The sequence below is a fragment of the Scaptodrosophila lebanonensis genome, unplaced genomic scaffold (genome assembly GCF_003285725.1).
Source record: "Scaptodrosophila lebanonensis strain 11010-0011.00,11010-0021.00 unplaced genomic scaffold, SlebRS2 tig00001415-arrow-pilon, whole genome shotgun sequence".
NCBI classification, from domain to species: Eukaryota; Metazoa; Arthropoda; class Insecta; order Diptera; family Drosophilidae; genus Scaptodrosophila; species Scaptodrosophila lebanonensis.
Window position 1 is genome coordinate 7,515,197 of NW_022060742.1, and position 15,267 is coordinate 7,530,463.

A 15,267-nucleotide genomic window follows, 5' to 3' on the forward strand; every position below is an offset into this window, starting at 1 on the left:
ATCATTTAGTTATGGCACTTTTTGTTTACTCCAATGGATGCTTGAATCTTTAATCTGCGACTGATGACTGCTGACTGCTGACTGGCGGCTGCTTCATAGAGACACGCACATGATAAATGATTTTCCATTAACTGCCATTGAAAAGCAAAAGCAACAAAATCGAGAGACTATAGAGGGAACTCGTTGTCTGTCTGTCTCTCTGTCTGACTGTCTGTCTGCCCCGCACAGGAAAGGCAGGAGAAGCAAAAGGGTCTGAGACGACTGCCGACAAACATATTTTTCGTTAAATGCAAGAAACATTCTTAATGTATATATACTACTTGTATATGTATATATATGTGTGTGTGTGTGTGCAGAAACGTGCTTGCATTTGTCATCCATCATCAGGGGCTCAGCTACATGCTCGGTGCGTTTTATCCACGCCGTCGCCAACCTCCTCATCATCATCATCATCATCATGGTCCGCATTCGAATTATTTTTTCTTTGTAATATTATTTTTCTTACATGGTTTTTTTTTTTGCTGCCGTAAAACGATTTTTCTACAATTTTTCTTCATGGCAGTAAAATTTGTTTAACCCAATTTCGAATGAAACGCAGACAAAGATGTTGAGGGAAACAAACGAAAAAATAAAACTTCTGAGTTTGTAATTTGAAACGAGACGAACAGACTGGACGGCTGGCTCTGATTCCCTCTTTTTGTTCAGTTTCGATTTGATAGATGACCATAAAATATTAATGTGTGCACCAACTGTTCTGTTTGCGGTTCTAAACTCATGTGTGTGTGTGCGTGTGTGTGTGAGAGTGTGCCGGAAAAGCGTGTTCGATTTTCTTGTTTGACTTTGACGTCAAGGTCTATGTGCTTTTATGGCGCATTTTATGCGTGCTTTCTTAGCCCGTTTGGGGGGACACTGTAAAGGTTTAAATACAAGTTGGCCAGCAGCTAAAGGGTGCAAAAGGCCAGCTAGAGGTACAAATGTTTACAATATATTAAAAGGAGCAACGGTCAATTGGCAAAGCGTGCACTTTGCAAAATACATACTCGTAAAGGTAGTCAAGGATTCGCAAGGGTTCGCCTTCTTTCATTACAAATATCTTCAAGTTTATTCTGAGCAAATTGAATGCTTTTGTTTAAATTACTTATATTTGTTCACCCAAGTTACTCACACATTTAAAATATCAATATGTGTATTTGCACAATCTCAATGATAATAATGATGAAAATGAAGCAACATTTAAAATGGCTTTGTATTCATTATTGAGCTTGAATCGTCAACAAAATCGAGCTTATTAAATGGCCATATGCATGTCAAAATATTTAAAAAACATAAACGTCTGTATTAAACTGTATTAAAGCCGCGAACTTGTGAGCCACAACAGCCAGTGGTATAAAATATGGTATGTGGCTCTTCCTCGTCCTAGTTCGAACCCTTTATCTATCAATGCCTTGACTGATGACCAACCAAGTCCGCAGAAGCGGTTTCGGTTACCCACGCCAGCTTATTAGCACTTTTGTTCCCAGGCATTTCGTCGAGTCTTTAAACAAAAATAAATTTTTAAACTCTTACTTTGATTAACAAATTATAATTTTTTTTCTACGTCCAATATCACTTACAAATGAAAGTTATGGCTTTATTAAGCAAGTAGAAGTAATACCCATTGGAGTTTTCTGGACATCTCCCCTACTTAATTGCTGACTTAGCACTAACTTTGCAGCAAACACTAAATCTTTAGCTATGTTGTTGTATACGAGTATACCTCATTCATTGACCACTTACTACAATGCCATAAAAGCTCAGTGGCAGACAACATTTTCATTATTTCATTACATTAGACATGCAAATCGTTGCCCAAACCTGCGTATACTTAATCTAATCTGTGTGGTGCGTCAATGAAAACGCTGAGTCATTTCCATTCATGTGCGCCAATTTGCCATAATTTCTGAATTTCCACGCTTAAGTGTCTAGGCAACTGCTTAAGATTTACTGCAGCTAACTTTTCAGCTGGCGGCGAGTAGAAAAGTGAATGAAAAAATGGAAAAAGAAATGGACGAAGGATGGGGGAACTGCTCTGCTGCGCAATTTTTCGCACACACAAAAACCTAACAAAATAACAAAAATATTTTTGTTTTTTTGCTGCAACAACAAAACACGCAAACAGTCAGATAGACATGCATATACATATTCACATATATAAGTAGTATAGATCTATATATACAAAAAAAAAAGAAGGCGACAGTGTAAGGACAAAGACGTCGTCCTGCCCAGACATTCGCAGACAGTGTCGTCGTTCTGTCCTAGCATGTGATGGCCATGGCCAATGGCATCATAAAAGTCTTGCCTTGTAAAAACCTCTTGTTGTTGTTTGCGCACCAAACTGACGCCAAGCGAGTGAACGCCTAGGACTCGACTATGAATATGGCAGCGACTTCTCACAGTGGCAGGAATATTCAAAATATTTCAGCAAAAATTCAAAATTCATTGAAAACTGAAGGACTTTTGTCAAATAGTCCTAAAAAATCACTTTCATTTGGTAAAATGTTAAAAATATTTATTTGAAAAGGGTTAGGGGTTCTTTGCCTTTGCGACTATATAGACTATACTTTTTATATGGACTATACTTAGAGACTTATATTTATCCTACTAAGGGCGTTTATGAAGATAGCTTTAAAAAGTTTGACATTTTGTTTATGATATTCAAAATTTTCCTTAAAATTGTTGCACTACTTCACATAGTTGCTACAGAAATTATTGACTTTAGCGGGGAAAAAGAGAAAAAGGTTGGCAATTCAATTTATATTTGTTCACTAAGCCTTTACTTCATTGCCCGCCAAGAAACTCAAACATACTGCTTTTATAATAATATTGAATTTGAAGAACACAAAAAAAATCCCCTTCCAATTTATATATTTGAAAAGTTTTTAAACAAATTGGAATTCAAATAATAAGTAGAAAGTTTTCTACACATCTGTAAATGTTAGTCTTTTCAATTATACAAGAAGCTTCCTTTGTTTGACCTTTTGTGGCAAATTTGTTTTGCAAGTTCAAAGGTGATAGAAATTCGACATTTATTTGGGCAAATGTTGACTACTGTGGTCAACAGACAGAGTCTGTAGACAGACTTGCGACTCATTGCGTGTGCTTCTGCATTTTTTGACCTTTTCCGTTGGCGTTAATTTCAAACGCTTATCCCAAACGCATACAAAACTTTATGCATACTTATAGGCGCAGCTTAAAGGCCACTTGAGCGGGTAAACATTCTTTGTATATATATATATATATATTTATTTATATAGCGCATTTGTTATTGTATTTATTGTAGGCCTTTTTCCTTCGCCCTTTGTCTCTATCGCCCATCTAGCCATGAAGTTCATTGAACTGCGTTTGGCATTTGCCGTTGTCTACATTGGCCTTTTGTTTTGACGACAACATTAATACTCTCAACTCACGCGCACACAATCGCAGATTTTTTAGTGGCTCTTAACTGCTCGGAACTTTTGTCCCCTCCCCTCTCTCTCACTCTATCTCTCTCTTTCTCTGTCTTGTAATGCGACACTTGACTCAGCTGAATGGGAAGGGAGGGAGGCGTCTCTTTGTCGTTTTATTTGTCATATTTTTGAAGTGCACGTCGGCCAACCGAACAATATCTGATGGCTGTTAGGCTTAGGCTCAGCAAAGACTTTGAAACGAAGAAAAGGTAAATGACATACAAATACAAACATATATATGGCATTGAATGAATTCGAAAATTACTTATGTTTCAAATATGATACCGGCAATGGAAACGAAAATATATGTATTTAAAGAAAGGATTACGCAAATCCCAAAGAGAAATCAAACAGCTTTTAATATAAATATTAATTTGTATGTATATTGCAGAGTAAAAACTCAAGTGTTGAAACGGCTGCTTATTATGGTGAACAAAACCAAGTTAGTCTTAGTTTTGAAGTAACTGTAATAATATATAATGTTCTTTGAGGAATTAAAAAAATAAATGATAAGTCCAACCAAAATCAAAATTCATTTGTGTAGACTTTTATACTACACTAATAAGATTAATTCCTTAAAAAGCATACGTAACTTTTAATTCAATAATTATTTTGATTTATAAAAAAAAATTGATAAGCGTTTTGACTCTCAATAATTTGGTTTTGTAGAAATTTGCGTGCGTTTTTAGTTAATTGCCCTTGAAAACTCGTAGCTTGTCAGATTAACCAAAGCTTATTGTTTTTTTTTTTTTCTTTTAAACTAGACCCTTGAAACCTTTACACAAAATCTTTAATTTAAAAACTATTCCTACCAAAATAGCTCTCTCGTTCTTAAAAGATCTTTGTGTTTTGAATTAAATTAATAATTGTATTTTTAATCGAAATGTTTTGGAAATCTCAATATATGCTAAGCGATAAAATATTCGACATGAAATTGAAATTCAATTACGGTTGGAAGAGTTTTCCACTTTTCCACTTAAACTAATTGCTAAAAAAAATAACTAACATTAGATGTTGGAAAGAAAACATTTGCCATACTGTTACTGTTTTTAAGAAATGTTTTAAACATGGCTGTGAGGGCTACATTTTATTTAAGTCCACAGCTCTTTGAAGTCGATTAACTTTGAAGAAACGTCGGAATCGATAATATTTTATAACATTTAAGAGTCGTCCGATAATGGAAAAATGTTTACGACTGCTACTATAGTCAATCAAATTTTAATCTCTCAAACAGATTATTACAATATCTATTCTGTTTCTATATTTTTAGGGCTGTGACAGATCCACGAGATGGACGACGCGTTGCACTGAAAAAGCTACCGAATGTGTTTCAATCGTTGGTCTCATCGAAACGCGTTTTTCGCGAACTGAAAATGCTTTGCTTTTTCAAGCATGAAAACGTAAGTAGTACTTAAATATTTATACATACACACATACATACATACATACTCGTATACAAGTAGTATATGCCCGCCATAGCGTTCCTTACGTTAATATATTTGCACATACGATGAGAAATTGCCGCTTTACATTTAATTACAAGCGAGTGAGTTTCATGTTGCCCTTTTTTATTGTGTATAAAAAAATATTTACATACATCCATATACATATATATATTTATGTAATAAAATTTAATTAAAAGCACAATTCGATTGTTGCGTAAGCCCGGCAGCGTGGGTTGCTTCATCGGCCCGTGTATTTACTTCTCTTCCTCTTCGGGTTTCCATCCCGCCATTTTCTCATTATGTGGGCAGAAAATACGCATACGCCACATGGGCCGCACAGAGAAAACAATAGTGTTGTCGTTGCTTGCTTGCTGTGCGGCGTCACTTGAATTTATTAACCATTTTATGCGTGTGTATATTTTAATTTTTAAATGTTTGTTATTCGACACAAATACACACGCACACGCGCAACTGCGAGGAATGTCCGGGGAGAGACGCCCCTGACATGACACGCGCTTCTGCCTCGGAGCTTGTTTGACTGACAGCGCCTGGTTAAGTGTCGCTGCTGAGTGCAATTATTGTCATTAATTAAATGTTTATTATATGTTAATGTCTGAGCACGACAACAAAGGCAACAACATGGCCAAGGACAAGTGAAATTATTTCACAAAGAGCTCTTGCCAAATGAAGTGTTGAATTAAAACATTAAAGAAGCCTACAAAGATCAAAGACCTTAATTTAAGATGAAGGCAAGCTAAAGATTATAATAATTGTATGTTCTATTTTCTGCTTTTCCGTAATTATTTTTAAACAAATTAAGGTCTTTAACAAAATTGAATATGTTGTGGTTCCATCTAGTGTTACAAAACATACATGAACATAAACCAACTCTAGTGATAAAGTTTTGAAAAGTCTTTATTATATGAGGAACTTTTTTATAAAGACATGAGAATCAATAGAAATTATCGGAGCCCTGAAAAATTTCGATATGCGCAACAGAAAAATGAGCAATTACAGCTTTAAAATTAGTTGAGAATGAGGCTTAGAAAAAGGATAGAAATCAAATTGGATGTCTAAAAGTTGATAGAAACTGAAGAACCGTAAGTGTTTAATAAAACAAATGTTTGAAGATATAGCTTAATATATTCAAATTATTCTAAATTGCTTTCGATACATAGAAGGAATTTTTATAGGTTGTATATGTCAATGATTTTCCAACTAGGGGTTTAAATGTTATTTGGAAGCTATCGACTTTCTTTTTTTGATTGTATATTTTGTACCCAAAGAGTTAAGCCTATATTAGCAGTTTAAACGCCATAATGCTGTACATAAGGAGACAAATCGATAAATATATTTTGCTCTGTCCGTCCATATGAATACCACAACTCTTATAGCATTACTAAGGACATTACTAAGGACCCCAAACATGGTACGAGGACTTGTCTTATTAATAGCCTTATTTTCTACACATTCCTGCCAGAGAATATTAGCAGGATAAATTGTATGTTTACAAAAATATCTTATGGTATTTATGAGTTTTGTAGAGTGTCGCACAAGATTCCAAAGTTCCATAAAAATCGTTGCATTATGTCTTGTAGTTGTCATAGAAAAAAGCCTAAAATGTATATTGTGGGTAAAGGGTATTCTAGCCTCTACCAAATCAAATTGAGCCCAGAGAGACACCTAAGTACCTTAAATATTTGCTATCAAGATCACTCTTAGTTCACGGCCTAATTAAGTATTATTCATGTTCGCCTTCATGGCAACCCCCTCCTCCGGCAGCGGCAACTCAAACAGCACCCACTCCTTGCTGGTGCTGCTGTTACTGCACCTTTCCATGCCCCGTGGCAAGTTAACAGAAAATGGAATGGAAGAAAAAAAGCTGCAATGCATGCAAAATTTATGACAAACAAATTTCATGCACATAAAACACACGACAGTCGACAAAAAAAAAAGACAACAACAAGAAAATTAAAGAGAAAAAAAAATGAACTGAACACTTTGTTGCATGCAAATTTGTTAACAGCAAGTACAATAACAACAATGAGAGCAACACGAACTACAAAAAAGCGCGAATAGTCACAAAAGCCAACAAAGGAAATTTGTTGTTTTAGTTGTTGCGCGCATAAATAATTTAGAATTAACAATCAAACAAAAAAAAAGAAAAAAAATATGGCACATAGCAATTGCCTTTCGAGTGTCCGACTGCATTACTTAAAGTTTATTTGACTTTATCGAAATTTTTATTCGAATTTGTGGCTTTTGTTTGTTCATTGCATTTTATTATTGTTTTTTTTTTTTTTGTTTAGTATTTTGTGCACGTGGCTGTGGTTGTTGCTGCTGCTGATGTGTGTGTGTGTGTGTATAACTGAACAATGTGGAAACTGTAGAACATTTTGTCCATATGGGGCACATTTGACATTTTCATTGCGATAGCGCGCGCGCGCTCGTTCGCTCGCTCGCCACCGCAAAATGTCAGAGCCAAATGGAGCATGAGTTATTAGCCAAAAAGAAGAAGAAAAAATGAGAAAAAAATATGGAAAAACCTGCAGAGCTGAAACATAACCGCAAACCCGAGATACAAAATATATGTCCACAATAAGGTACTCAGAGAAAAGAATTCAATAAAGGATTGCCATTGTATTTGTAATTTAAAAAATCGTAAAGGGCTTGGAAGCTTCAACTAAATTTATTGTCGTAGACCTTTCAGTTTCGAGGGTCAAAATAATTAATTCAAAAATAAATTAATTAAAAGATAATTACGATTTTAATGAAATAAATAATTGTATTTTTACTAATTTTTGAATCAAATTAAATTTCACTTAACTACCACTAATTTCATTTACTATTTGCTCAAAACCGATATGAGAAAACATTTTTATAAAAGAATAAAAGTTTGTCATAGTATCTCAATAAAAGTTTTATACAATTTATTACAATTTAAATTCAACAAATTAAAGTTAAATAAATAAAAAGAAAAAATGTGCTCGCTCCAAAATATTGTGAATCCTAAATGGAATAATTGTTCGCACTTGGTGTAATGATAATGCCGACCCCAAGCCTATATCTAGTTCGACAGCGTCGATACTGCTGAGTTAATTAGAGCAAAGATAGGACCACTTTTTGTAGGGTTCCCCTGTTATTGGACTGCTGCGTAGATTCAAAAACAATGAGCTGACGAATCCCATGAGGGATCTGTTCACCGCCAGGTCTGTCAATGAAATATATTCACCTATTAATCTTTGTGAATTAGGGAGTGGAGGGCTGCTTGTGTTCAACAAGAATTGTATTAAAACTTTATTTAAACACTTCAAAAAGCTTGAAGAATTTACAAAATCATCAGATATTGGAAAGATATTTGTTGCCAATTTATGTGAATCAATGCTACATATATAATCTTTTATGAATTGCGTTCTGTTTATCAACAAGTTTTAAAAATCATCCATTTTACCTTTTTGGCTTGGCCAATGGTAAACTTTCAGATTTTAGGTCTCGACTCGTACTTTCATGTCCCTTTATAGAACTAAAGAAGAGTTCACATTCAAATTGAGTAGAAATTGAAAAAAAAAGAGAGATGTCCGAAAAATATTTTATGCAATGCATATGAAATGAAAGTCTGAATTGACACCTATGGAGAAAACTAGGAATTTAGAAGAGTGACAATATTTCTTCTGAAAATAATATGTACATAGGTTTTGTAAATCGAAATCGGATGGTTTCACACTTTTCACCTAAAATCTGTCAGCACACTTTCTGTAATAGATTGGACTACATTTGAATTTTGAAACGAGATAGAACTTGTTTTAGTGTCTTTTAAAGATCAGGCGATATAACGCGCTGCTTTTATTTCCAAAAATCGAATACATAAATGTATTTCATAATTAGTTATTGATAGTACCAATGGGGTTTCTTTTCAACAAATTAAAGCAACTATCGGAAGAGTAAAAGCCGACACAACTTGTGCATAAAATAGATTATGGAAAAACATTTTAAATATGACTTTAATTGAATGTAAATCAATAATGCCTGCACACAAATCTTTGTCGTAACTTATATTTTTCTGTGAGAATTTCTGGAGTTTTCCACAACAAAGTCATGTTATTTGCATTGAGCTTCCTTGTCGTAAGGACACTATTTGTTTTACTAATTGAGAAAAACTGAAAAACGTATCTTTTGAGTGTGACACATAGCCCTCAGATAGAGCTGTGGGTTGTGCCAAATGTCGGCGAAGTGGTCGCGCACAGTTTTCCAATCACTTTGATTCGTTCAACGCCATTAGACAGACAATCATCAGACGTGGGCCGTGGGCAATGCTTGAAAGATTGACGCCGGAATCGTTGGGTTTGTGGGGCTTTCAAGTGACAGTGACTATCTGGTTGGTGTTGTTGTTGTTGTTGGTTTTGTTGTTGCTGTTGTCATCGTCTTCTTTATGGTCGTAGGTGTTGACGTGTTTTGCGATCGCTCGAACGAATGCGTGTGAATGACTGACTGCAGGTTACAATGAGTTGATGGGAACAACAAAAGCAAAAACAACCACAACCACTCAGTACACTTGGCCATATGCAAATTACTACGAATGTCTCTGTATATATGTAAGTGTGTATGTGTGTGTGTACAATATTAATATGCAAAATGTTTGGCGTGAAAACGGGCGAGCCTCATGTCATGGATTTCCTGTACTTCATTTCCTACACACGAAACGCGAATGGCAAGTGCAATTAAGCAATGCAATGACAAGTGTAAACACTTTTCGATGGGATGGGATGGGATGAGATATGATGGGATGGAATGGGAGGGGTTGGTATAGGAATGTGAATGCTCTCAAGAGTGAATAACCAATGTGAATAGACAACGATTCAGGGGCAATGCTATTGTCTATGGCTCTGCTGACTGAGTCAAATCATTACCACCTTTATCTTAAAAAAGTCTAAAAAAATCGAAAAACTTCTATCAGGTATATCTAATTTTGCTTGCAATAGATGGTCTGTGAAGTATAGCTGCAAAAATATTTTGAAACTATCGATAGTATCTACTTGGTAATAACAGTCAAGTTTAAATCCAAGTGCAGAACATTGTGGCACTCAAATCAAACTATACGGTCTATACGCGGTACTATATGTCCAATTTAACGGATTATTTTAGCATCTTACGCGTAAAACACTTGTTTAACATCCGACAACTCCAATTAGCGAGTTGTCGTTCATCGACAATAATGCCAAGAGGTTTATTAAACTACCACCAGTTTTGAGTTAAAAGAAACATTATTTCAAAAACTTTTTAATCAAATCTAAATAAATGTGTTACCAATTCGGAAGGTAACTAAGCAGAGCTCGAAGCAGAGTTTCGAAACGAAAAATTGCCTAAAAGGTAAAAAACATGAATGAAGGAATGCGTTTTTTAACTTTTATATTAGGAATTCGTTTTTTTTTTTTTTTTTGTGGCTGGCATTAACGAAGCATCATCTCTAACCTACAGCGTTGCGTTCCTCTTACGTTCGCTTTAAACATTACTCAACTAAAGCTAAAATGTGTAGCAACTGTTCATTCTATGTAGATTCTGTATTGCTCAGCATTGGTTCTTTTCAATAAACGCTAATTCCAAACAGCAGAAATCATTTCATTTTTTCCGTTATCCAAATAAGAGTTAAGTCATCAGGTGAGGCAAAAGTTCTATGACTTGAATGCGCTCTAATTAGTTTCAATTTATTTGTAAACAAAGTGTGTAAGCTCAAAGGCAAACCACCTAACACGAAAAACATCTGGTGACCCTTAGCTGACTATTTTGCGATAACAGTTTCCATTTATTTTATTTCAATTGCAACATTTGGTGACCCCGACCCGTGGACAAGTCTTTGTGAGAAAAATGCTCAGTTGCCTTCAAGTATTTAACGATACAAACATTTCTTGTTCACTTCCCGCTCGGAATCAGGGCGAATTGCGAAATATTGAATATTCATCGCATATTTGAGGCTACAAATTTAAACGTTCGAGTCTCGTGGTAACAAAGCAGACCACAAATGTGTGAGACACTTTTACGCACGCAATACAATACGCTTCAATGTTTAAAAGTTCTTCATGATTTGATTCTGTTTGGCCAAACATAAAATCGAAACTACAAATTTGGTTACCAAAAGTGTTCACTCCATACTATTTTTGATTTCAAACAACCGCAAAATTTTGTTCGTAGATAGAATCTGAATGCAATTTCCACAAAAAAAAGTAGGGGAAAAAAAAAACAAATTTTCACATGCCTGCCAGTCATTTATCCATTCACTCATTCGCTCACTCATCCATCCATTCATTCATTCAGTCTGTCAGTCAGTCAGGAAAGTCGGCCAAGACAGCAACGCATTGAAAAGCATTGCGTCGCGTTCCACATTCAAACATCCATCAGAGAAATGAAATTGACATTTCAATTGCAATTTGCAGCCAAACATTTCAAGCCAAAAGCAAATAATAACAAAATTTGCATGCAATTGATGCCAAGCGCGTTCAAACTCAATCATTTACTTTATACATACACTCAAGACACACTGAAAGGCAGGCGGCAGGCTGGCAGTCAGGATTCTGAAGGAGAGGAGAGAGGCTGCGATATGAGAAGAAAGCAAATCAAAGGCGGCAAAATGCGAATGCATTTGAAAAATGCTTTTGAAATGTGCGCCACGTACGCGGCAATTTTGCAATTGAAAATAAAAGCAGCAGCAACAGCAACAACAATGACAACAGAGGCAACATTTTACAGCGATTTGTTAAAAATGTAATGCATAAATCTCCATACAATAATGGTGTGCTTACATAAATATGTATGTACATTACACCCATATGCATATGAATACAAATGCATATATACAGGGTGCGCCATCTTTTATGTCGGTATGTAAACATTTGCATTTGCATTAATCATGCGACGACACATTCTGCCATTGAAGTAGTTGGTGGTCATCGAAAGAAGAATAAACACTGATTACAAATGAAATATCCAAACATTCATGTTATAGTTTTGTTTCGTTTCGTTTCTACAGTTTAAAGGATGCTCGTTAAACTGAAAGGATTTTATAAACACAAATAATATTTGCAGGCGTTAGAACAAAGTAAAGAAGAGAAAAAATTTAAGTGAAATTCTTCTTTTTGAACCATTTATATTGCATTTCAGTTATTACTTGGTAGTTATTACGAAATATAGAAAAACTCGAATGCTTTGATTCTTAATGCAATATATATTTCCTCATGTGTCAATAAGAATATGAAAGGAATATCTTTTGGTGACCCCGACAGTTCATATACAAATGTATTTGCTCCTCCTCCAAGCGTCTTGCACCAAATGCAATTTCCATAAAAGACTATTGTCATATGCTATTCTATTCCTAATATTCTAGATTCTAGGCAAATATTTGACTTACTTAGCATCAATTTTAAGTAGCAATCCATAAGCTAGACCACTTCAACTAGCTTTAAGCTTATTTGGTTAGGCAATAAAAATAAATAACTTATCACTTTTATAATTGAAAGACAAAAAAGAAAAAATAACTAATATAATTTTTTTGAAATAAAGACGACCTTTGATTGAAATGAAAGAAAACGTTTTAGAAAGTGGTAAATATTCCAAATATTGAGTTATTTGGTTTAAAAAAACGGTAATGGAACAAAATAGGAACACTAATTGCAGAATGAAAAAAAAACAAAACGTTTAAAACCAAATTACTTAATAGTTTTTCGGGTTTCGTTTGCGCATAACTTGATCGAAAACAGGAACAGGACTAAATACCTTTTTGATAAAAATAAATAGATAAAACGGACATAATACCCTAATAAAATGGAAGACTTATCTTTGAATTTGGCCTTATATTTTGTAACGTTGGATTTCGAAGGTAGAAATCGTTGTTGTTGTTAAAGTTTAAAGCAAACATATATATATATATATATATATATAGATATATATATCTATATATATATATATATATTATATATATATAGATATATTATATAGATATATATATATATAGATATATATATATATATATATATATATATATATATATATATATATATATATATATATATATATATATATATATATATATATATGAATGCCAAATAATTGACAACTGGTAGAAATGGATTTCAGTAAACAATAAAATTAATAGCAACCAAAATCTCTCCCGTAACTCCATTCAAGAGGGGGATTTTTTCCTAAACATATGCCTTTAATCAGCAACCTAAGAAATACAGTTTTTAAGAATTTATTCACCAAAAGACATTTTCAAATGAATAAATGGAGATTTTTTCTAAAAATACTTTATGCCATTTGCACTGCAATTTAAGAAATCCAAAGTTTTTAGGAATTTCAACAAGGAAATTGTTTTTCACCTTCACCCATAGACTTTTCGAGATGCCTTCAATGCTTCCCAAAACTGGAATTAAATTCTCTTCAAAATACTCGATTGAACGTTCAATTAAATAAAATTCTCTTCAAAACACTTGATTGAACGTTCACTTTAGTTTTATAACACGATTTAAGTAAAGTTTTTAAAAGAGAAATCAATGTTTTTAATATAAAAATGCCCCAAGAAATAACAACAACCCTTATTTCCGGATCCTAGACTAGGCCACTAATTATTCGATCCCATTCGATTCAAACCTCCCATATACACAAGTTCAACTTTTCTACGAACCCACAGACTAAGCGAATATCTAAAACTTTGCTCCCTTCTTCCTAATATCGTCAGCTTGTCAACCTCTTCCCAGGCCTCTATGCATTTAATTTCTCACAGTTTCTTCGTAGTCGTCCCATTTCGTTTCGTCTCGTTTAGTCTTCTCTTGAAACTTCATTCATGTTTTATTTCTTATTTTGTATTCCTAGTTGCCTTCTAGTTGGCTCTATCAATCATTTCAAGCAGCTGGCCAAACGTTGTAACCTCCGGTACAAGCAGCAACAACTACAACAACAATGGCATGCAACTTGGCCAACTCTTTGGCGTTTTAATTAGTCAGCAGTACGGCAGTAACAACAACAACAAATACAACAACAATCGTTGACAAGAAAACCGCACACAGCTGGCCAACTAAAATATTTTTAGCTAGAATTTCGAGCTGGTTGTGTAAAACGAAGAGTGGAGCGAATCATTGTGTTTTGCGGAGTGTTGTTGTCGACACTTTTGCTTTTGTTTCTGCTTAGCCCACTCAAGTCCCTGGAAATCTAGTGGGGCTAGCAGGGGTTAAAGAAAAGGCTGGCGACCACAGCCACCAACAACGACCATTAAGGTGACAATGACGAAGGCAGCCGGACTAAAAGTTTTCTTATTTTATTTCTATTTTTTAGTTAGTTCTTGACAGTTCTGGGGAAGTTGGTGGACAGGTGGGCTGCAGTAGCAGTAGCAGCAACAACAACTACTACAACAACATTAACAATAATACCACAAGTAGGGGCAACAACAATACGATCGAGTGTTACAACAACTTAGTTGCGATTGCAAGAGTTTTACAAGTTGGGTTTAAGTTTTAGTTACGCTTCAACAAAGTTGTGTGTATTTCTGTGTGTGTGTGTGTTTGTATGTACGAGTATATACTCGTATGTTGTTGTTGTTGTTATTGTTTCTGTTGCTGCTTATTGGCTTTGTTGTCTGTGCCTCTCCCATCACTGTTTGCACTTTTACACGCTTAGTTTCACTTTTGCAGCTAACGCGTAAACTTAACTCTTTTCTGGTTTTGTTTTCGGTTTCTCCACACCGCCTGCCACTTTTCAAGGGTACAACAACAACAACAACCAGCAGTGTACAATAAACTGCATACATTTAACTCTTGAGATAATAGGCAGAGCAGCCACACACAGTGGCGCCAGAAACTCGAATTTAATTTCCTTCTTTTTTTTTATAAAATTCCATACCTTGTACCGAAAGAGTACTCATGCCATGAGTTTCTGTAAATGAGTTTTTGTTGGCATCAATATTCAAATTTATTTATTTATGTCAACAAACAATAACTGTCGACATAGGAGGAAAATATATAAAAATTATAAAAAGCATCTCTTAAAAGCCTAAGAAGGAGAAATCTATTCAAATTATTTGCCCTTCGGCTAGCTGTGCCCCGTCTCACAGCCGATCCTGGTCAGAGATTCCAGAGATGGCTGAAAAGAGAGGCTTTTATTAAAGGAATAAACATTTCAGTTGAGAGCAGGTGAAAATAATCATTATAAGATGAGCATTAAACCCGAAAAGGATTGTGCGATGCATTATCAGTTGTACACCTACCACCTACTAAGGAAAAGGGGAAGATTATTTCTTGTCGTTCTGGAAGGAACTGAGACCTAAATTAACCAAATAATTACCCATTTGCTGAGTA

The 15,267-nt window shown here is 34.7% G+C and overlaps 1 protein-coding gene across 2 annotated transcripts in view; it reads left to right on the forward strand.

Moving 5' to 3' along the window:
• The window catches only part of LOC115632557 (serine/threonine-protein kinase NLK), a 144,057-nt gene that overhangs the window by 116,912 nt on the left and 11,878 nt on the right, over positions 1-15,267 (forward strand). For both annotated transcript variants that reach the window (XR_003996296.1, XM_030529770.1), the window contains exon 3: positions 4,756-4,885. Coding sequence is in view for 1 of the 2 variants with exons in the window: in XM_030529770.1 (XP_030385630.1) it covers positions 4,756-4,885 (130 nt within the window). In the remaining variant the exon portion in view is untranslated. The remainder of the gene's footprint in view (positions 1-4,755; positions 4,886-15,267) is intronic.